Raw genomic sequence first — 23,699 nt, forward strand, 5'->3', positions numbered from 1 at the left:
CTGTGTTGTTCCCTCATCCAGCGTGGGCCCCAAACAACTCCACTAATCAGTCCAGGCGCTGTTCTCATGCTATTAGCCAGCATGAGAGAAGTGCCACGATTGGATGGAGAGGGCTCTCTCAGTGCTCCCAAGGCCTGTGCTGGGTAGGAGAGGTTTAAAGTGTGCATGTCTGGCTGGCCTTCACAAGATAGCTGGCTAAAGTAACACACACACTTTAAACATAAGTGCCCAGTTCCCCATTCCTCCTTGCTGCTTCCACTCAGCAGCGATGTCCTCGCCCCACCGTGACACTCAGCTCGGGACACATATTAGTGAAAAATAAAATGGTAATAAATTACCTTTAATACCATTTTATTTTTCATCGTTGGGGCATTTTCATTTAGTGGGGCGAAGCTCCTCCACCTTAATGAAGGTGCCACTCCTTGTCAGTTAACTGAAATCCCATTAGTCTACAGGCCAGACAACCCAGGTGATGCTGGATTAACAGAGGAACGTTGCGAAAACTGCTTCATGTGCAGATGGCAATTCCAAAAGAAAATATATCTGTGATCTCTTATTTACAGTGTGCATCCATGCCAGTGAATGTGTGTTGTGTGATAACATGATCTCGTCTAACAACTAAATCCATCTGAACACTGAACCTAAAATCTCTATCAATAATATCTTGCCTTTCGTCATTGAAACCGGATATGGTAATTGGTTCTAAAGGAAACATTCAACTCCATTTCATTTTGGTGAGTAAACCCTCAATTGTTTTCCGCCCAAGACCACCTGGTTTAGATTCCTCTAATGAAGGTCCATGGTTGCTCCAGAAATCTAGAGGTGGGGGAGTCACTGAAAGTTGTAGCCTGGCTTGAGCCAGATGCCTAGTTCTGGCATAGCCCAAGGTCCTTTTGGATCCTCAAACCAAAAACGAGCAATATCACATCTTTCTCCTTTGTGTAGCCAAGGAAGGACTGGTCAGCCCATGAGGATCTGCTTTCTAAACTTACATAATCAAAATCCATAAAGTCCCTGACGTTGACCTGCTCCTCCTCTGCTTCATGCAGGGGGTTTAGAGAATTTATTTATTTAAAGAGTTTTATATAGCGCAGGCTAGACCCGTAGGTATCAGAGCGCTTTACATAAGGTCAGCAAAGTTACAACAACAAGAACAATTACACGTTACATCAAATATATGAGACACATTAATGGGAGATAAGGAGAGATCAGTAGAGAAGGAAGGGGGAGAGGGGGAGTGAGAAGGGGGAAGACGAGGGGGAAGATGGAATAAGAGACAGAGGTAAAGTCAGCCCAAAGACCGAATAGGTAGGTGATGGCCGGGGAGGTAGACCAGGGCCAATCTCCCCTATAGCTCTTAAGGAAGCTCCAACGGGTATCGGTCAGACAGGTGGATAGAAAGGAGACAAGGCAACAGAAGAATGGCAGAAATACGATGAGGGGGATGGTAGGTGAGACAGGGAGAAGGGGAGAAACTGTACCCAAGGTCCGCAGATGACGGTCAGGGGGTAAACCAAGTACGATCTCATCATTAGCTGAATAGAGCAGCTCCACCGGGCGTAGGACTTAATTCTCGGACTCCGCTGTAAGGAAAGAGGTCATGTGTACTCAGGGATTGTCAGAGTAGTGCGGTGGGGGAGCCATGATTTCTCAAGGTGCCCGTCCATCCGTTCCAGTCTGGCTTCAATATTGACCAGCCTCAGGATGATGCGGCGCTCAAATCTGTAAGACGGAAAATCGGAAAGACCGCCCGCTGGTATTCCGTCAGTCGACCAGGCGGAAAAGGGCCTAGACATGGTGGCGGTGTCTGCTAGACACCACCCTCCATATTAGCATGGGCAGCAGTGCGTGGCTTTCCATGGCGGAGACCCCGCCATGGAAAGCCATGCGGAGTCTGCTTTCGGGGGCCCGTTGTGGGCCCCCAGGGTATTGAGGGCTGGGGGGTAACCATGGGGGGTACCCATGGTACCCCTTACACTGTCATGGACAAGGTGGCAGGCACCGCTCGGTGCCTGTCACTTTGTGCATGACAATGCACACAGTGCATTCCCAGCATTGTGGCTGGCGGGGTTTTGGTTGCTGCTTGGTCAGGGCTTACACCCAAGCCAAAGGTCAATATAAAAATCCACTACGGCAAATATATTTCTGCACTATTTATGCACAAAAACATTTACTTTTGTCACATTTTATGGTGAGTTTTTGGGTGGTATTTGTAATATTAACATATATACAAAGAATGAATTAAAAAAGAGAATTTTAGAGCATGTAAGAGCGACAGTAAACAAGGACAGAAATAATGCTGTCGCGAAACACATGGAGAGTACTCACAACGGGGATTGGACATTGTTAAAATGTTATGCCTTGGAAACCATTCTCCCACATGAGAGGGGTGGAGACAGAGAAAGTACTTTAAGATGCAGAGAATCACGTCAAATACTTAATTTCAGGACAATGACCCCGATGGGTCTGAACCAAAGTAAGGAACTGTATGTACATTTGTAAAAAATCAATCAATCAATCAATCAAAACACTTGTATAGCGCGCTACTCACCTGAAGGGTCTCAAGGCGCTTGGGGGAAGGGGTCCGCTACCGCTCGAACAGCCAGGTCTTGAGTTGTCTCCTGAAGGCGAGGTGGTCCTGGGTCAGCCGAAGGTGGACGGGGAGGGAGTTCCATGTCTTGGCCGCCAGGTAGGAGAAGGATCTGCCTCCGGCGGTGGCTCTTCGGATGCGTGGTACGGCGGCGAGGGCGAGGCTAGCAGACCGTAGCTGGCGGGTGGGCGTGTGGAAGGTCAGGCGGTCGTTGAGGTACTTAGGGCCCAGGTCGTGGAGAGACTTGTGTGCGTGGGTGAGGAGCCTGAACCTGAATGATGTGAATTAATGGAATATGGTTGTTTGAGTAATTCGGAAAAGAGAGAGGGATAGCAAAAATATGAAAAAATGTGCAATATACTCAAAAAAGATGATGGAAATGTATTTAATACATACACACGGTACTGATATACAGATATAAAAAAAACAATAGAGGAATTAACTGGTGTAAAAAATGAGGTTCTCTTTTGGTGTAGAAATTAATAGGGACATCCAAAAACAGGCATATTTAATCATTATGATCACTAAAATTGATGAAAGAATCCGTAAAAAAAATTGTGATTAATCCTCACCATATCCAGCCCACTAGAGGGCATAAAATGGTTGAAAAATAGACAAACTAGGTATAATACCTTCTTCATTAAACAATACAGAATGAAATGAAAATGAGGATTTCAGTACATATTTAACTAGACATTAATGCCCACTGGAGGGCTATAAATGTTACTCTTAAAATTTGGAAAAACACAAATACGGACATTCTATTGAATTTTATAAAATATCTAAATATAGTCGTGAATCAGCCTCTTTTAAGAAATATGGATGTGACCTAATCAAATAGATTAAGTCATAATACTACACATGAAATGATATAAAAAATAGATATCAATTAGTGACTAAAATATACCAGTTTTGTAAACTTGAGTTTATTTAGTCAAATGATGTGAAAAAACTACATTTCCCAGGTAACTTCCGGTATCATGGAACAGGAAGTGATGCATTGTGAACAGAATGTTTGGCGGGGCCTCCGTAGAAATAGGAGGGACTCAATATCATCATTGCATTAACCGTGAGCAAGCTACATGTTTGTAGCGAAACGCGTCAGAATTATTTGCTGAAACGCTGGAAACAACTGCGAAATAAATCTTTGGGAAAAGAAAGAACTTTGTGAGTGCGTACTCAATTCTTCTATCGAAGAGGTATGTGAAATAAATTAAGGCTTGGCTCTGCTGAGGAGCACGGCACCGGAGATGGGAGCGCCAGGGGTCTGCAAATTGAGAGCCGGTTCAGTGGATATATATATATATATATATATATATATATATATATATATATATATATATATATATATATATATATATATATATATTATATATATATATATATATATATATTATATATATATATATATATATATATATATATATATATATATATATATATATATATATATTCACAGAAAAAACCATAGGTTATAGACCATATATAGTTAGGAATTTGCATTTACAAAACCTTGAAAATTCACTGAAAAAACCATAGGTTATAGACCATATATAGTTAGGGATTAGCATTTAAAAAACCTTATTTTATTTGCACAAAACCATTGAAATTCCATATATAGTTAGTTGCACTAACTATATATCGCGGACCCGCAATCCACTGCTAATGATGTCACATATTACATCATTCATGACATGGTCAGTGACATCACTGATGACATCACTGATGACATCTCAAATGACATCACTGATGACATCACTGATGACAATACCCAGTGACTGTATGTTTCTGTAAAGTTAAAATATGTCTTACATATTGAAGAATGAGTGGATGTATAAGTGTCTGGATGAAGGATTTAGTAGGTGCATGACTGACTGTATGAGAGAATGATTAAATGTGTCTCACTGAGTGCATGGGTTAGTGATTAAAGTGTCTTAATTTGGCAATCATTATTTATGTTCTTCTGTAAACTGCTGCATGTTTAAATCAGTAGCTATATCAGTAACAATATGGGTTATTGAATGGTTGCCCAAGTATTTGTATGGGAGACTGAGTATGTGTGTGGGTGGCTGGGAGGTGTATAACTCTGTGCATAGATGTGTGAGCAGTTGATTCCCTAGGTGTATGGGTTCAAAAGTGCATGTAGAAACAGCTGTATGGACAGTTGACTGTGTGCATGAGTATATTGGTGAGTGAATGGATATCTCAGTTCTACATGTCAAAGTAAGTACATATGTAAAACACACTCCATGTGAGAGTTGACATATATAAATAACTGAACATAAGAGCCAGTGAATGTGAGAGTGGCTGTATGAATCATTGTGAACTTGTATCAAGGATTGTATAAGAGAGTAAATATGTGTTAGTATATGTTTGAATAAGTAAGGTGTGTATAACTGTATAGTTGAGGAAATGGAGATGTGATTGATTCTTTGCATGACTGACTAGGTGTGTGAGTAACTCCATGGATGTGTGACAGTCTGTGAGTGCCTGTTTACACTGAGTGTATCTAAGGTTATATTAGAGTCTGAAGATGTATTATCACATAAATGATATCATCAGTGATGCAATCAGTAATGTCAAATGAGATGTCAGTGATGTCATCAGTGATGTAATTTGAGATGTCATCAGTGATGTCATCAGTGATGTCATTTGAGATGTCATCAGTGATGTCATCAGTGATGTCACTGACCATGTCATGAATGATGTAATATGTGACATCATTAGCAGTGGATTGCGGGTCCGCGATATATAGTTAGTGCAACTAACTATATATGGAATTTCAATGGTTTTGTGCAAATAAAATAAGGTTTTTTAAATGCTAATCCCTAACTATATATGGTCTATAACCTATGGTTTTTTCAGTGAATTTTCAAGGTTTTGTAAATGCAAATTCCTAACTATATATGGTCTATAACCTATGGTTTTTTCTGTGAATTTCATTGGTTTTTTAAAAGCTAATATCTATAGCTGTAAAATATATTCTTTATTAAGTGACGTATCACGTAGCCCGTGAGACGCCTCATGATGCATCGCATAACCGTGACGTATCGTCTCTGCAGCGCAAACCAAACCCAAAACGTAAGCGCGCCAGAACACGCTTAAAGATATATATATATTTTTTTAACCTTAATTAGACAAAATCCACACGTGCACATATCACAAACGTTCAAAAAACACAATATGTCGGACTCCCGTTACGCTGCCGGTTAGCTGCCCGGTTAACGTACCAGGAAGCACCTTTACCGCGAAAAATCGCAATTTTTTTTTTCACCCCCCAGGGAACTTTAATAGCCCCCTCATCAATCCTAGGGGTTCAGGAGGGGTCTGCCTTACCCCTTTCATTCATTTCCACCTTTTTTTTTTCCACCTCTTGTCTCTCGATCCCACAGAGAGACAAGATGGCGGCCGCTCCAGACTGTTTACAATGATAACAGCCAATCAGCTTCTCCTCAGACTCCCGTTACACTGCCGGTTAGCTTCCCGGTTAGCTGCCCGGTTAGCTGCCCGGTTCGCGTACCAAGACGCGTCTCTACGGCGAAAAAATTTGATTTTTTTTTTTTTTTTTTTGGCCCCGCGTGGCTTTATAATATCCCCCTCATCAATCCTAGGGGGTCAGAAGGGGTCTACCTTGCCCTCTTTCCTTCATTTCCCCCTTTGTTTTGGCCTCCTCTTGTCTCTCGATCCTACCAAAAGACAAGATGGCGGCCGCTCCGGACTGTTTACAATGTTGACAGCCAAACAGCTACTCCTCAGACTCCCGTTACACTGCCGGTTAGCTTCCCGGTTAGCTGCCCGGTTAGCTGCCCGGTTCGCGTACCAAGACGCGTCTCTACGGCGAAAAAATCGGAATTTTTTTTTTTTTTTTTGGGCCCGGCGTGGCTCTATAATATCCCCCTCATCAATCCTAGGGGGTCAGAAGGGGTCTACCTTGCCCCCTTTCCTTCATTTCCCCCTTTGTTTTGGCCTCCTCTTGTCTCTCGATCCTACCGAGAGACAAGATGGCGGCCGCTCCGGACTGTTTAGAATGTTGACAGACACCGGAGAGCCAATCAGCTTCGCTTCGCAAAGTTCCGATACGCGAAAAGTTTGCGAACCGGAGCACTGCCCGGAGCGCTGTTACAGATATATATCTTGTTTTAAACGTTAATTTCTCAAAATTCACTGAAGCACATATATTGAGACCTAGCAAAGGCACATCGGGCTAACAGTCCCTACAATTTTGCCAAGTTTCGTGGAAATCCATTCAGCCGTTCGGGCTAAAAGTGAGGCCAACCGCCCTATGGAAATTAACATGGGAAAAACGCGTTTTGGGACCCCCCTTTTTTCTCGGCCCCCCCTTGACGAACCCCCCCCCAAATTTTCAAGGGCTGCTCAGAAACAAAATGTGCCATTTTCCTGAAAATTTCAGCCAATTCCGTACACAAACGCCAAAGTTATTAGGCATAGAATTTTCAAAAGTTCCATAGAGAAAAAATCCTAACTATATATACCTACTGGCTATCGCCAGTAGGTAATATATATATATATATATATATATATATATATATATATATATATATATATATATATATATATATATATATATATATATATATATATATATATATATATATATATATATATATATATATATATATATATATATATATATATATATATATATATATATATATATATATATCTCAATAGGAACTAGCTACCAGGTAGGAGCTCCTGATGTATGTTTGAGGAACAACACATTTGTGTTTTAGGAAGACCCTTGCTCATCGGGAAGCTCTGATATAATTATGACAGAGGCTCTTGGTGATAAAGGCAAGTTGATTTATTGAATTATAAGTGATGAGTGATGTCACTGACCATGTCATGAGTGATGTAATATGTGACGTCATCAGCAGTGCATTACACGCGCAAGTTATAGTGAGTCCAACTAACTATAACGTGGAATTTCAATGGTTTTATGTCAGTAAAATTTCCAGCTAACTATAACTGGTGTGAAACCTATGGTTTTTTCAGTGAATTTAATAGTTTTTTAAAATGCTAATTCATAACTATAACGGATGTGAAACCTATGTTTTTTTCTGTGAATTTCATAGGTTTTTCAAATGCTAATTCCTAACTATAACTGGTGTGAAACCTATGGTTTTTTCAGTGACTTTCATAGGTTTTTTAAATGCTAATTCCTAACTATAACTGGTGTGAAACCTATGGTTTTTTTAGTGAATTTCATAGGTTTTTTAAATGCTAATTCCTAACTATATATAAGGCCCCAAACCTATATTTTTTTCTTTGAATTGTAAAATTTTGGTAATAGCAAATGTCTATAGCTATAAAATGTAATATTTTTGAAAAATAATGAATCCTATATTTTATTTGTATTTAAAACAATTTTTTTAATGTATATATATATTTTTTTTTTTTACCCTGGAGCGCTCCCGGGCGCGCCCCGGTGAGCGCCCTGGAAAGCGTAGTCTTTTGAAGCGCCCCAGGGTGCGCTCCGGAGAGCGTCACGTTAGCGCTATTGCCACGAACGAAAACATCATCGTAACGTATCGCGTAGCCGCGTCCACGTGATACGCACGGCGTAAGCGCACCCAGAAGCACTCGAGCGAATACGATCACGCAACGTAAACATGTGACACGCTTACGCGACGCGCCCGGGGGCGCACCCCCGGGCGCGCCCGGGGGTGCGCCGCGTAAGCGCGTCAGTCATGTGACCTGAAAATAACACTTTTTATTGGTGCAGAACAGTTTTGGTTTCATAATGATGAAATCCCTGGTCTTGTGACCTGAAAATAACACTTCTCATTGGCTCAGGCCTTTTTTTTCCAAATGATGAAAGACCCCACCTTTTTTCCTTATTCTGACTTTGTCCTTTGACTTAGGAAGACCTGTATTGCAATCTTTAAGGTATATTTTGTACTTTGAAATGGCTTCAATAGCAGCAGCAGCTGGAGCATCTGCGCCACCACCACCACCACAACCACCAAGAGGACCACCACAAGATTACATTGGTGGTCAACAAGAGGAGGAGGAGGAGGAGGAGGAGGAGGAGCGGAGGAGAAGATGGCTGCAAGAACACAATACACCATACCAGCCAAAACCACACATTGTATGGGAGTTTTGTTCGATCCCAGAGGGCAAGAAAAAAGTCAATGCGGCCAAGGTGACTTGCCTAATCTGTGGCATGGAACTTTCCAGGGGAAACCCTAATAAGAAATACCCTTTTGGAAACAACACCATGATTCGCCACATGCAGCGCAGGCATCCAATCAACTATTCTGCTGCAAGATGAGGGAACTGGCCAATAACCTTCCCCAATCTTCAAGCTCCACCTCCCAAAGAAATCAACCCACTCCAACGGGACCAGAGGCAAGGGAGACGATCCCTTGCATTCAGCCACGGTTTGGGGATTTCCGTATAACATGCATACATTGTGGTAAGACCATCTCCTATGGTGAACTGAGCATAAAGCTCATCGTCCTTGCTGGGGACAACCACAAATGCCCCAAAAAACCCTAATTTTTTCTTATTTTTTTTTCTGCTCCAGTTAAGCCATTTTCAATTCCCTGTTTTTTCGTTTATCCCCATAAAAATACCAAAAAAAAATAAAATAGTTCATAAAAGCCAAAAAAAGTACAAAATGTTCCAAAAACAAAAAAAATATAAAACAACAAAAAGAAGAAAAAAAACAGTTCTTTTTAGAACTACCTCCAATTTATAAAAAAAAAGGCTACATTTTTTAATAACTCTGTCATTCTTCTTTCCCCATGGGCCGCTCCCCGGTGCGCGTACCTGGCGCTCCCCCCCGCGCAAATCAAAAAAAAAATATATATATATTTTGCACCGCGGGCCCTTTTATAGCCCCCACATCAAACCTAGGGGGTCAGGGGGGGTCTACCCTGCCCCCTTATGGTCATTTCCCCCTTTTTTTCCACCTCTTGTGTCTCTATCCTACCGAGACACAAGATGGCAGCCGGTCCGGACTGTTTTGAATGTTTACAGACACCTGAGAGCCAATCAGCTTTCCGTGCGCACCTCGCGTGTCGCGCCCGCTGCGCTTCCCGGTGCGCGTACCGGGGCGCGGCCATAGATATATATATTTTTTTGAGCCTAAATTACTCAAAATCCACTGGAGCAAAGATCTTGAGACATAGCAAAGGCACATCGGGCTACCAGTCCCTACAATTTTGCCAAGTTTGGTGGAAATCCATTCAGCCGTTCGGGCTAAAAGTGAGTTCGACCGCCCTATGGAAATTAACATAGGGAAAACACGTTTTGGGACCCCCCTTTTATCTCGGCCCCTGCTTGACGAATCCCCCCCAAACTTTTAAGGAAGGACCGGAGCTCCGCGAGGCAAATTTGAGGAAATTTTAAGGCAGATTCGTCAACCGGCGCCAAAGTTATTCCAAATAGAATTGTGAGATTTTGCATTGAAAAAAATCCTTACTATAACTACCTACTGGCGACCGCCAGTAGGTAATATATATATATATTTTAACACAGTCAGTGTGGCACGGTGACTCGTTAGAGGAGAAACGAGGGCACTACATCTACCAGAGGCCACGGGGGTGGTCACGCCCCTGGGGGCGGAAGATAAGAAATTTAAAAGGTGCCGGGTTGAACTGTCGTTTTTTGCACTGAACGAAAGCCCTGAACCCATGATTAAGTGCGCTCTGGCATGAAACGCATTGGGGAGGACTGAATTTGGGCGTGGCAGCATGCTGTATTCCCACTACTCGCTCCATTAAAGAAGTGGCAAATACTCACGTTCCTGTCTGTGTTTCTACATTCGCAGGCAACTTCTGTTGGATTTGTTAGCGGCACGGCTTGAGCCGCGGGAGAGGACCAGCTGCATTGCAGTCCAGCTGCAGCGTTAAACAACAAGGCAGTATTGGGGCAGGAACAGCCCATGGTGTGAGCCAAGCAATGTGGGTCTGCAGCAGGACTGTATCACGCAACCCACTTGGGATCTTATTTTAACATAGTCAGTGTGGCACAGCGACTCATTAGAGGAGAAACGAAGGCACTAAATCTACCAGAGGCCATGGGGGTGGTCACGCCCCTGGGGGCGGAAAATAAGAAATGTAAAAGGTGTCGGGTTGAACTGTTATTTTTTGCCATGATCGAAAGCCCTGAACCCATGATTAAGTGCGCTCTGGCACAAAACGCGTTGGGGAGGACTGAATTTGGGCGTGGCAGCATGCTGTATTCCCCCTACTCGCTCCATTAAAGAAGTGGTAAATACTCACGTTCCTGTCTGTGTTTCTCCATTCGCAGGCCACTTCTGTTGGATTTGTTAGTGGCACCGTCTGAGCCGCGGGAGAAGACCAGCTGCATTGCAGTCCAGCTGCAGCGTTAAACAACGAGGCAGTATTGGGGCAGGAAGAGCCCATGGTGTGAGACAAGCAATGTGGGTCTGCAGCAGAACTGTATCACGCAACCCACTTGGGAACTTATCTTAACACAGTCAGTGTGGCACGGCCACTCATTAGAGGAGAAACGAAGGCACTACATCTACCAGAGGCCACGTGGGTGGTCACGCCCCTGGGGGCGGAAGATTAGAAATGTAAAAGGTGCCGGGTTGAACTGTCGTTTTTTGCACTGAACGAAAGCCCTGAACCCATGATTAAGTGCGCTCTGGCACGAAACGCGTTGGGGAGGACTGAATTTGGGCGTGGCAGCATGCTGTATTCCCCCTACTCGCTCCATTAAAGAAGTGGCAAATACTCACGTTCCTGTCTGTGTTTCTCCATTCGCAGGCAACTTCTGTTACTTCAGTTACTGCACTCAGCTGATCCACTTCCTACGATGCCGGTGCTTGCGACGGCTGCAGCAGCCATCAGAAATTTGGGATACAAGGAATTCCGGGGAATCCAAAATAAAACAACAGCACACCAGAGGAACCAACAAAACAATGAAAACAATTCAATTACAAAATATGGTAATTAATTTCACCAATATGTAAAATAGTAAAGTATTAAACCCCCCAAAAACACATTTAATAAAAATAATATAAATGTTAACAAAAATAAAAAATAAACATAAACAATAATAAATATAAAAAATAAACTAATAATAAAATTAATCTAATTTTACCAGTGTTAGGAAAGTTTTTGACTCCAGAAAGATTACATAAGCCATTCCTATTCCACTTTAGGCAACAGTATGGAAAGTGTTGGAAGGGGTTAGATTTACTATTCCCACACCAGTCTTAGCAACAGTAGCAAAAGTGTTTGGACTTCGGAGGAATTATATTTACTATTCCTACTACAGTATAAGCAGAAGTAGGGAAAGTGCTGGGCTTTGGCTGGGTAAGTTTTAGTATTCCCACTCCAGTCTAAGTAACAGTAGAGAAAGTGTTAAACTTTTGAGGAGTTAGATTTACAATTCCTACACCAATCTAAACAACAGTAGGCAAAGTGTTGGACTTCGGAGGGGTTAGAATTACTATTCCTACTCCAGTCTAATCAACAGTATGGAAAGTGTTGTGCTTCGGAAGGGTTAGATTTACTATGCCCACTCCAGCCTAACCAACAGTAGGGAAAGTGCTGGATTTCAAAGGGATAAAATGTACTATTCCCACTCCGGTCTAAGCAACAGTAGGGAAAGTGCTTGTCTTGAGAAGCATTATATATATATATATACACACACACACACATATTTTGATTTCAAGTATCATTAATTTAATTTAAAAATTGAACACTTGATGTAAAACATAATTTTGTCACAGTATACAGAGATACATATATATATATATATATATATATATATATATATATATATATATATATATATATATATATATATATATTAAACAATATACAAATTAAAAAAGACGGAAAGGAAAAAATAGAATTACACATATGTTGTGTGGAAGACTGCGCCTTAGTTGTGTACAGACGTCTTAAAACACAAGGAATTCAACTTGGAGGTATGGAAGTGAAGGAGAGTCTTTTAATGATTGTTCAAATAATAATATTAACAAAGAAAAGGAAAACAAAGTGACTCGTCTGACTGACTGCTCAACAAGAAGTTGAAACACTTATTTAGTATGCTGTTTTATGGGACTGGTTTCAGTTCTCCCTTTCAGGATGTCCCTTATTATTGTCCCTATTTCTTGGATCGTCCTCGGTCCTTCTCATGCACAAATTGGGGTAAGGAAACCTCCAGAATGGTGATTCCAGCAGGTATGCTTGAATAAAACAAACACAAAAAAAAGAACAGGGGTTGAGTGGGCTATTCTTTTTGGTATGCAAGTTAGTGCCACCGCACCCTTCACTCTAGTGGTGTTAGGGCTGTTCTGGTGCTCGGTTACACTCCCCTCCACCAGCCGTGTTTTGTTAAGAGACTGAAAAGGGAGACTTGCCTGTAGCGATGTCCCTCCTGGGATGTGGCAGAGGATGTACCGGTGAGTTTCTGCACAGCAGCATCGGCGGTAACAGGAGCTCCTCTCAGTGTCCTCACAGTAGGGTAGCGACGTGCTTCTGGGCTCCTCCGCTGAAGTCTTGTCACTCTTGGCCTTTCTCTCAATCTCTTCTGCTTCCTCTGGAACCAGCTCCCCTTCGTCTGGCATTCCGTCCTGCGTAGTTTTATGTCCCGGATCCCGTCCCTCCTCCGAGGCCGTTGGGCTGGGCTCCACTTCCGGTTTGTGTACCGCGAACACTGGTATGCTGACCTTCGTTTCTTTTCGTTCTTCACCTGCCGCCATGTTGATATTCGAGGAGGCGGCTTTTGCAGTATTACAATATAATAGTATCAACTTTGCTAACTTACAATAAAATATCAAATATTTGAAATCGTTACCCATTTATTTATTTTCAATTAATAATTAAAAATATCAAATAACATTTAAATAAGAAATATAATTCCAAACAAAAATATCGCACTTGTCATTAAATGAATTAATTACAAAAATAAATATATAAAACTACACTTGAATAATGACCATTTAATAAATGACACATAGATTTATATAACATATATATATTTCTTTTCATCCCGACTTGCTCACCTATAAAAAAATAACACAGCATTAAAAAGTCCAATACATATATAAAAGTAAAGTACATATTAAAATAAATAAAACAGTACAATTACACAATGAGTAATAAACAATTACTTAATATTGTTAATTATCAAATAATATTCAATCAACAAAAATATTTAAAATTAAAATAAAATACATTTAATTAACTTCCCAATCTATTCCCTTACAAATCCAGCACACTGCAACTAAAATATAATTTAGATAAATCACTACAAACTATGTAAATAATGAACAATCAATTACATTATTATTTAGCAATTAAAAACGAATGAACAATAATTTTTAACTACCTGATTCACCACTCATCCTATGCCCCTACAAAACTGAGAACCGGCTACTAAAATATAACTTAAAATATAACTTACAATTGCTAATAATAAAAGTAAATTGAAACCTAAAAGTACACTTTTAAATTCAAAATATGACAATTAAATAATTTACATAATAAATAATCAAAAATGGTTTCATGTTAAAAACCAAATGACCATTAAATTAGAAATATATCTAATTTAAATAACATCCCACCCTATTCCCGTACAAAACCAAACAACTGGCTACGACACTATAAATTACTTATAACATTTTTTTAACTAAATCACTTAAAATTTAAAACTATATTTTGTCAAATTAATACCAATTATACTAACAATTGTAACACCTAAAATTATTTTATTAAGTAAAAACATTAAAAGAATTAAAAAACGATATTTCTTATAACTATATTACTGAAAACGATATTACCAAGATATTATTGATAACAATGTTATTTACCCAAAAAAACGAATTCTTGACAACAATATAGTATTCCATGATATTTTTTAATCACAATTTTTTGGGCAATATATTTGCTCTTGATATTTTTAACTCTATATTTTGGCCAACCCCCTGAGAAACATCAGTGTGCACAAGAGATGAGGCTGGAGAACCCCCTGGAAAGGGCACTCTAGCGTAATACCACTGTAAGCCAGTTCTACAGTATCGGACAGTAGATACAAATCTCCTATCTGGTTTTGGTGTAAAAATGGGACCCCACTACTACTCTTGTTGTTCTAGTTCAAAGCCTACATGTCTAAGAAAGGGAAGGTGTGTTCCAGTAGTACTCAGAGGACTGCTGTGCAACCAGGGATGGTGTCTAGAGAACAGCCAGTCTCCCAGACCGAGTCACCTGGGGTGGAAGTTCTTGCTGGAGGATCTGGATACCTGTTCTGAACAGCCTAGAAGCCTGCCTGCCTGCCTTCTAATGAGAGGGAGTGAGCCTGCCTGCCCTGCAGGAGGAGTGCCAGTCCAGGAGTGAGTTGCAGCATATCTCAGGTGCTTTTGGTGTCCACAGAAAAGAGTGACTGAGGAGAGCAATCTAAGGATCCAGTGTTGACAGGCTCAGTCTCTCTGTGCAAGTTCCTGGTGCGAACTGTGCTCATCCTGATGGCAATCGCTGTAGCCTGGCAATATTATGTGTCAAACCCAGCCTGCGTGATGCCACAACTACCAATTGAAAAGTCGGCCTGTGCGTAGCTGTGTCTGTTTGAGCTGATTGGCTGGTGTATGCCCGCTAATACGGAACATAGCCATGATCCTGTAAGATGCTGCAAAAGTACAGTGTTGTGATCATTTTATTTCGGGGTCTTATAGAGTGCATGCCTACCCAAACAGGGGCTTCCCAGCGCTATCAGGAGACCCGTGGGATGACAAACTAAATCAAGGGAACAGATACATTTTCAGTTGCTTCCTGAAGCTGAGCTGATTGTTATTAGATCTTAGGCATAGCAGAAGTGAGTTCTAGAGCCTTGGTGCCAGATAGGCAAAGGAACTCCCTCCGCTTCTGGCTCTTTATATTCCCGGTATTGCCAGAAGAAATTGGTTGTTTGATTGACGGTCCCGTGCATTATGGTGCGGGACAATGAGTTGCTTTAATATATGTGCTGTCAGAGCATGCTTTACTTTGTGAACTATACAGAGGGTCTTAAACTCAATTCTCTTCCTCACAGCAATCAATGGTTGTGCTAAATGTGATTTAGGAATATTCAGCAGGACTCTAGCTGCGGCATTCTGTATGACCTGTAGTTTTCTTGCGACATACATAGGGCACCGAAGATAGAGAGAGTTACTGTAGTCCAGGCATGACAGGATAAGTTCTTGTATTACTATTCGACAGATATCGGTTGGAAGCCATTTCATTGTCTTTCTGAGGGCTCTTAAGAGACTAAAACATGATCCCTCTAGTGTAGTTTTCTGTTCTGTGCTGCCATGGTGCGGTTCATATGGAAGAATATTCCCAGGCTTTTGACCCCATCTTTCGGTGTAGGATGGCCAGAAAGGCATGAAGGCCATGAAAAATGATCTCAAAGACAGGGAACCTGTATGGGAGCTCACCTGCCTATTGTACCCGTCCGAAGCATGTCTAGATTTTCCAAAGGCATGCCAAGCCAGAAGTGGCTGTACCAGCAAGTGTAATCTTGTCTAATGGGAGACCCAGTAAGGACTGCCAGCCCAAGCATGAGCCTTTAGCTAAGACTCAACTGCAGAGACGTTGATCTTATTGGGAACGTCTTGTTCCGAGACTGCCACTTCTTTTTCTGCTGGGCATGAGTGTGGGCCAGCAAATGAAGCCAGCACCAGAAGATGGCTCTGCCTAGCATGCAGCCTCTCGGATCAGGGACTGATACCCTGCTTGTGATAAGACTGTGAACGGTTAAGACATATTTGTCCATGCTTGCCTTGCTTATTAACAAAAAATTGGTTCTGTCGGGTTCTCATAAGTTATTTCATCAGCGCACTAAGTGTCGCAAAACCCAAATACTCATAGGGCATGAATATCACACATGCCTAGACACATGTGAACAGTTACCTGGAACAATCACAATAACGCAGTATGTGCATATCCACTGTGCTTTTTCCGAATTAATTTATTCATATATATTCATCTTTTCAAAAGTACAATATGGCTGTTTGCAATAGGTGAAATATATACAGTGATCATGTGACATATATGCTTAGTGAAAAACAATTTGTGCAGTATATACAAGGTGGTTCAGGTGGTTCAGGATTTATATACACAGGAAAGGACAAAGTTTCTGGTGGCCAGACTCTTACCCATGGGCACTGGTGGCTACTAATGTACTAATGTTCCTTTTAGTATTCAGGGCCTTGGTTGATCTGAGCCTTGTTCTATCGTCGACGTTTCAACCCACTGTGTGCTCCCTTCGGTAGTCACTAGGGTCTTCCTTCAACAGGACATGATGCGGGGGTGTTGGGGGGTTATTTGGTTACAGCCTAGTCCAGACCAGAACATGTTCTGGCTGCGTGTGCCCCTAAGTGGCGCCTGACAGAAGATTCTGCAAGGACCCTGGCATTTAAATAGCTGAGGACTGAGTTGATGGGTGGGTTTAGTCAGCAGCGGAAGAGCAGGCATCAGTCCTGCTACAACACTGAGGGTGAGCGTTATTGTGATTATTCCAGATAACTGTTCACATGTGTCTATGCGTGTGTGATATTCCATGCCCTATGAGTATTTGGGTTGTGCGACACTTAGTGAGCTGACGAAATAACTTATGAGAACCTGACAGAACCAATTATTTGTTAATAAACTTTACACCCAGGTTCTGAGGGGCACCGGTCACCCCGCTTTGTTATTGGACCTGTTTGCCTTGTAGCTTACTCAAGCTGGTTTTTACACCTTTCCAAAAACAAACTCAGCAGGAGCACTGGCCAGTGGCGTAAAAAAACTTGAGGGGGCTCCCTTTCAAAGATCATGCAGTGGCCCCCCCAGGGGGCTTTTGTCACGCAGCTGCCACAGCCCCGTCCATTACCAATATCATGCTCTCAGTGGTCTGCTCTCTGAATCTGCTGCAGCACTCAGCTCTGGAAGGGATCCGCGCTGAAGCTCACCCGAAAGTCTCCACCACTTTTAGGAAATCTATCAGATACACTTTATGCCTGATGGCTTCAACAGGGGTGACCAAAGTAGGACCTAGGTGGCCAGAGCCATGTCATATTTCAAGGTAACCGCTGAGTAGACAGAGGAGTTCCATTCAGATCCATTGTATGAATCCGGTCCTCCTGACTGGTTTACACAAAAACTCAACATTATGTTTAAGTGGGTTTCTCCCTTTACAGGGACCTAATTAGCATTGCACTGAGTATTTATAAACGAGCTCCTGATCATGTTACGTTCTTGATCAGAATGATGTCTTGACCTCGCATTGGCCTCACCTGAGCAGAAAGATTGCTTACGTGCAAGGATGAACCGGTCACCTCTTGTTGAACCTACATGAGTTATCGACGACTTGTTTCATTCTTTGAAACACAGCAGTGAATATTTACCGATCCTTGGCTTCACAGTTTCTGTTTATCTTTGCTACACGTGAATACCGAGTCAACCTTCGATGTCTGTCTGCTCATTTGATTCTCTAGAGCTGATATTTCCAGTTTCCTTGTACCTGAACTCGTTTTCGACCGAAAGGTATGTTTTTGGAGGGCTTTTGCTATGTAAAGGCTGAGAATGCAGAACGCCTGACATGAGCATTAGCTTCCTGGAGCACAGGCAGCTTTGGTTCAAGACCCATGCCCAGAGCATTGTTTTGAGAAATGACAGGCTCTTCATTACAGTACTCAGTAGTTTTTTCAACTTCTCCAACTCGATCTTTAGTTAAAAACAATTCACATGTGAACTAATATGGCTTAAAGGCGATGACTAATGATAGATACTCTGAAAAGAATGTGGAGCTTATTTACAAGCCCCTTGCGCCACCGGTGCGTCACTTTTTTCCATATTAAAAGTGACGCATGGGCGGCGAAATGGACTTGTAAATAAGCCCCTGTGTATTTTAACGGTTTCGCATACTGGTCAAGTTGGAAAAGGATACATTTGAGGCCAGCCAGAACTGCACATTTCAGCTCCGTTATAATGGCGTTGGACAAAATTGACTATAACTGGTGACTAAGGAAACCTGCCTCCACTCAATAACTCTGTTATATGAGAGGACATATTCTTAATCGCATGGCCTTCAGTGGTCAGGCAGGGAATTCGACATTCAAAATGGCAGCTCCCAAATTGACTTCCGAAAGCACTGCAGCATAACCCAACGATGTTCGCTGCTTCTCTCCAGGTCTTTCATCTTCCATGCCCACTTCAGCTTGCCTGCCCGCAAGAGCAGGACACAAGGCTTCTGATGATGAAGTAATAGGCTCAAGAGGTCTGAGTCCTGTGTCTCAGCACAGACATAGCCCAGCACCACCTCTCTCATAGCAGGTGCTGGGTGGTCCGATTGCCCACCACTTGAGCAGCACAAATGTTGAGGGCTGCTCACCTTTTTACTTTTCCAGTGTCCTGGAGGCACCTTCATAGGTTTGAGTCAAACCAGCCACCTCATCAGCAGTTACCGTCTCCTCTGTGAAGACTTCAGTATTTCCATCTGTGGCTATATACAAAATATTCAGCTCAGCACCTGGAGCCCAGATAGAGAGCCATTTTGCTTGCCTCCAGGCTCCGCCCACTGATTATCTTAAAAGACTCCATCAATCTAAACTAATCTAACCTCATCTCGTGTTAAAATGAAAACAGAAATTTTTTTCTTTGATGTATAGCAAAGCAACGGTTTTCATACATTTTGTGCAATTACAAATGTTCATTTATTTTCTTTCCATTTCCTCTAGGTGATTGCCATTGTGATGGATCTCTTCACAGATGTGGACATATTGTGTGATCTTGTGGCAGCTGCGAGCAAACGAAACGTTCCCGTATACCTTTTACTTGATGAGAAGAATCTTGGCTACTTCATAGAAATGTGGGAGAAACTGGATTTCAAAAGTATTCAAGTACCAGTAAGTGACATGCTTCCTAAAGACAACTACAGTGGCTCTCACTAAGATAATATAATTAACTTGGAAGATGTGTGCTAATTTAGTATAATTCACATGGACGTTGTAGCTGGAGTAGTTTACTTTCTGATGCGTGCCTCGTTTCCTTCTCTGGCCTACTGTAGTTTTTTTATGTTATAAACTGGACTAATGGTAGAAAGGCCACCGAAAAATCACAGAATGGTGCCATTTAGCAATAAGTAGAGAGCAGAAGGGAAGGACCCAATGTCAGGGCCAGGTGCAGGGCAGGGCTATGGTCCCTTATGCCTGGGGCTGATTCGTCAGGCAGAAGGGCCGGGAGAGGTCAAAGGTTGGCGACCTTAGTTAGAGTATCCCACACTATAAAAAGCCCTGACCAAAATATACAGAGCAATGTCCATGTGATTATAGGAGCGGGAGAACGCACATTCACCAATTCTTGTCAGGAGAGCTTATCTATGGGATGAGCCTGGTTGGAAGAATGGGGTGTGGGTGTGCTGACCTGACGGTGGTCCCTACACTTCTAGCTCTAACGTGGGTATTCCGACAGTGTTGGGGCATAGGCTAAGATGCCACAAGGTGCCCTGGCAGGGACAAGGCAGAACGCGATCCCTGGGAAAACATGAAGCTGTTACGTTAATTTTGCTGTTGCCAAGTGTGTACCTTTCCGACATGTTGGTTGGGACTCACCCTCCGGTTTGCCCTTGAAAACGGATGCAACTAGGAAATGTGTGCAATTTTCAGTTATAAAGTTTGATGTGGTGTGATCACTTTTTTGGAATGTGCATTCTGTATTGTCATGGTATTGCCCTTATCTGTTGCTTGACATAGGTGAAGTCACTTAAAAAAATACTCTTCAATGCACTATTATAATCTGATGCAGGTGAAAAACTTCAGCATTTTTACGAAATACACTTTTTGAATTTTGATGAAACGATATCATATTTTTACACGTCTGTTGCTAGATGTTTTAAATAATAAATTTATTCCTAAAGTTAAGTGGTGCCTGACACCTTGGGTACTACCTTTCTTTAACTTCAGTTAACCTGTAAATAAATGCTTGCCAGTATTACTTAACATCTTTCTCAATGATAGTTCTTAGTCAAAAAAACAGCAGCCAGGTGCAGCTGTTCACCCGGGGGCTGCCCGTATAGGTCAAGAGGGCGGTAAGCAGCTCCTGTGCTGTACATTAAGTAACACGGATCTAGAGAAACAGTCTAGAAACCCAGGTCTTTTGTTCCATAGTTAATGCTTAAACCGCCAGAATACATTTTCTCCCTAAGTCCAATAAAGCACATTGAAGTCTTACTCACAGTTTCGAAATATAGACAGCAGTGGCGGCTCCTCCGCGATGGCGGTGGTGCGTCGCCTCACTGCCTGGCTCAGAGCCAGCAATTGTAAAATAAAACAATGTTCTTGCATCGTTCCATTTTGCATTTTGCGGGCTGTGAGCCAGCGGTGTTGGGAGGGACGAGGCCTAGGCATGGGAGGCGGAGGAGGAGTGCTACACGTACTCCACTCCCTAAGTGTGCATATGTGTTTTAGCCGGCCATCTCAGGCCGACCAAAACACACATGCACACTCAGGTTTTCCCCAGCCCAGCTGCCTTGAGTAGCCGAGCTGGAGAAACCCTGCGGACTCCCTGGTCTGACCAGGGCGTCTTTTCTGCCTGTCCCTTTCCAATCCCTGCGCTGCTCTTCAGTGCGGGGATTGGAAAGGGAGTCTGTCCAATGGCTGCTGGGACAAGCAGGCAGAAAGAGAAGAGGCAGCGCAAGGAGAAGCAACGCTGGAGGTGCCTGGCAGCAAAAGGTAAGTTTTCTTTTTTTAAATTTAAGAATGTATTTCTCCCCGCAGTGCGTGACCCCGAGAGCAACCCCTCCCATGTGACCCCACCACCATTTGTTTATGGCGGCCACGGCTGATAGATAGGGCCAATGCTTAATGTAATGTAATGTAATGTAATGTATGTGTCTTGTAAAGCGCACTGCTGCCATGAGGCGTTGTGGCGCTGTAGACCGCTGGGGAACCCGTCCTGGCTATCCCTGTGAGATGGTCCCTACTGGGTATCTCCAAGGTGAAACCAGGCATCTCCGGCAAATGTGGGGGGCCGTTGTAGAGATGAGGCAAGCTAATGCCCAGAGTTGCCGAGTGTGATCCCTGGTTAGAGCTGACCCTGGTCCAATGAGGGTTTGTGAGGTGTCACCCACACCCTCAGCCAATCAGTGCTGATAGTTGCGTTCTGGAAGGTCCTGTCAGGTCTATGATGCTGCTGCATCTGTATTTCATAAATTGCCCAAAATAGCTTCTTGAGCTGTGCTGTGCCCATTATACTCTTTCAGGGGCAGGGCAGATGTAATGATACCAAAGCATATTTGTGAGGTAAACGCATCGTCCTAGTGTGGCTGATGTGCTGTGTGTACCATTGCATAGCTTTCTTATGCTCCCCAGTCTAAACCTTTTGAGCCTTCAACGTAGGGCACATTCTGTGATTCTGAATGTTAATTGCTCTGAAATCAATAGAAATTACAAAAAGAATTAAAATGAGAACCGGTTTTAGAACAGGTCAGAATACTGGTCTATGGGAGGTATGTAATATGTTTGGAATGCAGATATGAGGCAAAGGATTGTTGGACCCCCGCAAACAAGAGTGAGTTGGGAGGTATGGTGGTCTGGGAAGGGAAAATACTTACAGGTCAGTAGCGGCTCCTGGAGTGTGTGCTGCGGGGCGGGGAAGTGGCAGGGTGGGGGGTAGTAAACCCCGGATTAATGCCGAACGGAGTTCAATAACTAAATAATTAAATAAAAACTAAGTACATTGCACGCTGCATCGCCGGTTTGGCATGACAGAACATTTCATTTGGTGGCTCATAAAGAGAATAAATTAGTGCTGAGGCCGAAAGAATAGATAGCTGTAGACATATTAGTCTCAGCTATTTTCTCCGACACAATAATAATGCTGGGCAAATAAATAATACACGATTAACATCTTGTAGGCCATTATTGCACAAATTACAAATCAGTGATGAACCATACCATTTAGACAATAAAGGATTTCAAGGGAGCATACCCTGCGTCTATAATATCCAAAAACGGCACACTCCATGCGGCAGGTTCCAAGAAATATATGCCTGTACTTAGTGGTGGCTATAATATCTTTCAGATTAATAATTCAGATAATGTTCCCTAACTAGAGTATTTATTTCAAGATTTAGCGGCAGGAGGAATCGGTTGACCACTTCAAGACTTTTCCTTTGATTCACCTTCCTTATAGTTTCCACTGGTTGTTGCATACATGTATTAAAACTTACTATTTTTTTTCCTGCCCAGCTGGGCAGTTTCTCTAAGGTAGTCTCTAGGATACTGTCAAGGCCTAATGTGGCCCTGTTATCCCAATAATATCTCCCTGTTTTCTTGGTAAAACTAACAGATTCACCATCTAATGCCCAAGGGTCAGGCAGAGACAAATAAAAATGTATAAGGAGAGTTAATAACTTGTGATCACTACAAAAGGAATCTGAGACCTTTAAGTCTTTCAACTGGAAAAAGCGACACTTCCCACCACCAGGTAGTCTAAAATTGACTCTCCCCTAGAGGTTGTACATGTAAAAGTTTCCGGTGAGTCCGATGGAAGTCTCTCATTTACTATAAGACCATCGATCTTTTTTAATTCAACAGCGAACATTTTCCCTCTCTTGTTGGTTTGTATTTTTTGTGGAAAGAAAGCTGGCGTAATTCGCATGGATTCCTCTTTTTCTTCGTCCCGAAATCTTTTCTGTGTAGAGTTAAAGATCTTCCAATTCAGGTCTCCTACCAAAACTGTATGAGGGGGAAATTCTGTATCATTAACTTTTTTATTGTAGGAGAAGACCGCATTTTGGAAAATACCATAAGGAGCGTCTGGCGGAATGTAGACATTTATCAACATCAATGGTGGGCTTTTCGCATTTCCATCAGGGCTGAACAACATTACTACCAGAAATAGATTTGCTGGGATCTTTGTAGCAATCGTAATTCCATTGTAACTTATTCAACAGTAGACAGGACACCCCCCATTTGCGTGTCCCTTCCTGGAAGGTGTAGCTTTACTGTCTACGGTGAGAAAATCTCTACATATCAAATCCTCTATGCACCAAGTCATTCTGTAGGCACACCACATCATCATTTAAAGTACTCAAATAAAGTAGCTAAAAATCATGTCCTGGAATGCTGCAGGAATAAAGAATA

At 42.3% G+C, this 23,699-nt stretch overlaps 1 protein-coding gene across 1 annotated transcript in view; it reads left to right on the forward strand.

The window, feature by feature from the left end:
- Nucleotides 1-23,699, forward strand: part of SACK1C (scaffolding CK1 anchoring protein C) — a 229,813-nt gene that overhangs the window by 124,393 nt on the left and 81,721 nt on the right. Inside the window, exon 2 of the mRNA XM_086932311.1 lies at nt 19,293-19,460. Coding sequence (XP_086788437.1) covers nt 19,293-19,460 — 168 coding nt within the window. The remainder of the gene's footprint in view (nt 1-19,292; nt 19,461-23,699) is intronic.

Source organism: Lissotriton vulgaris, chromosome 7 (genome assembly GCF_964263255.1).
Source record: "Lissotriton vulgaris chromosome 7, aLisVul1.2, whole genome shotgun sequence".
Classification (NCBI taxonomy): Eukaryota; Metazoa; Chordata; class Amphibia; order Caudata; family Salamandridae; genus Lissotriton; species Lissotriton vulgaris.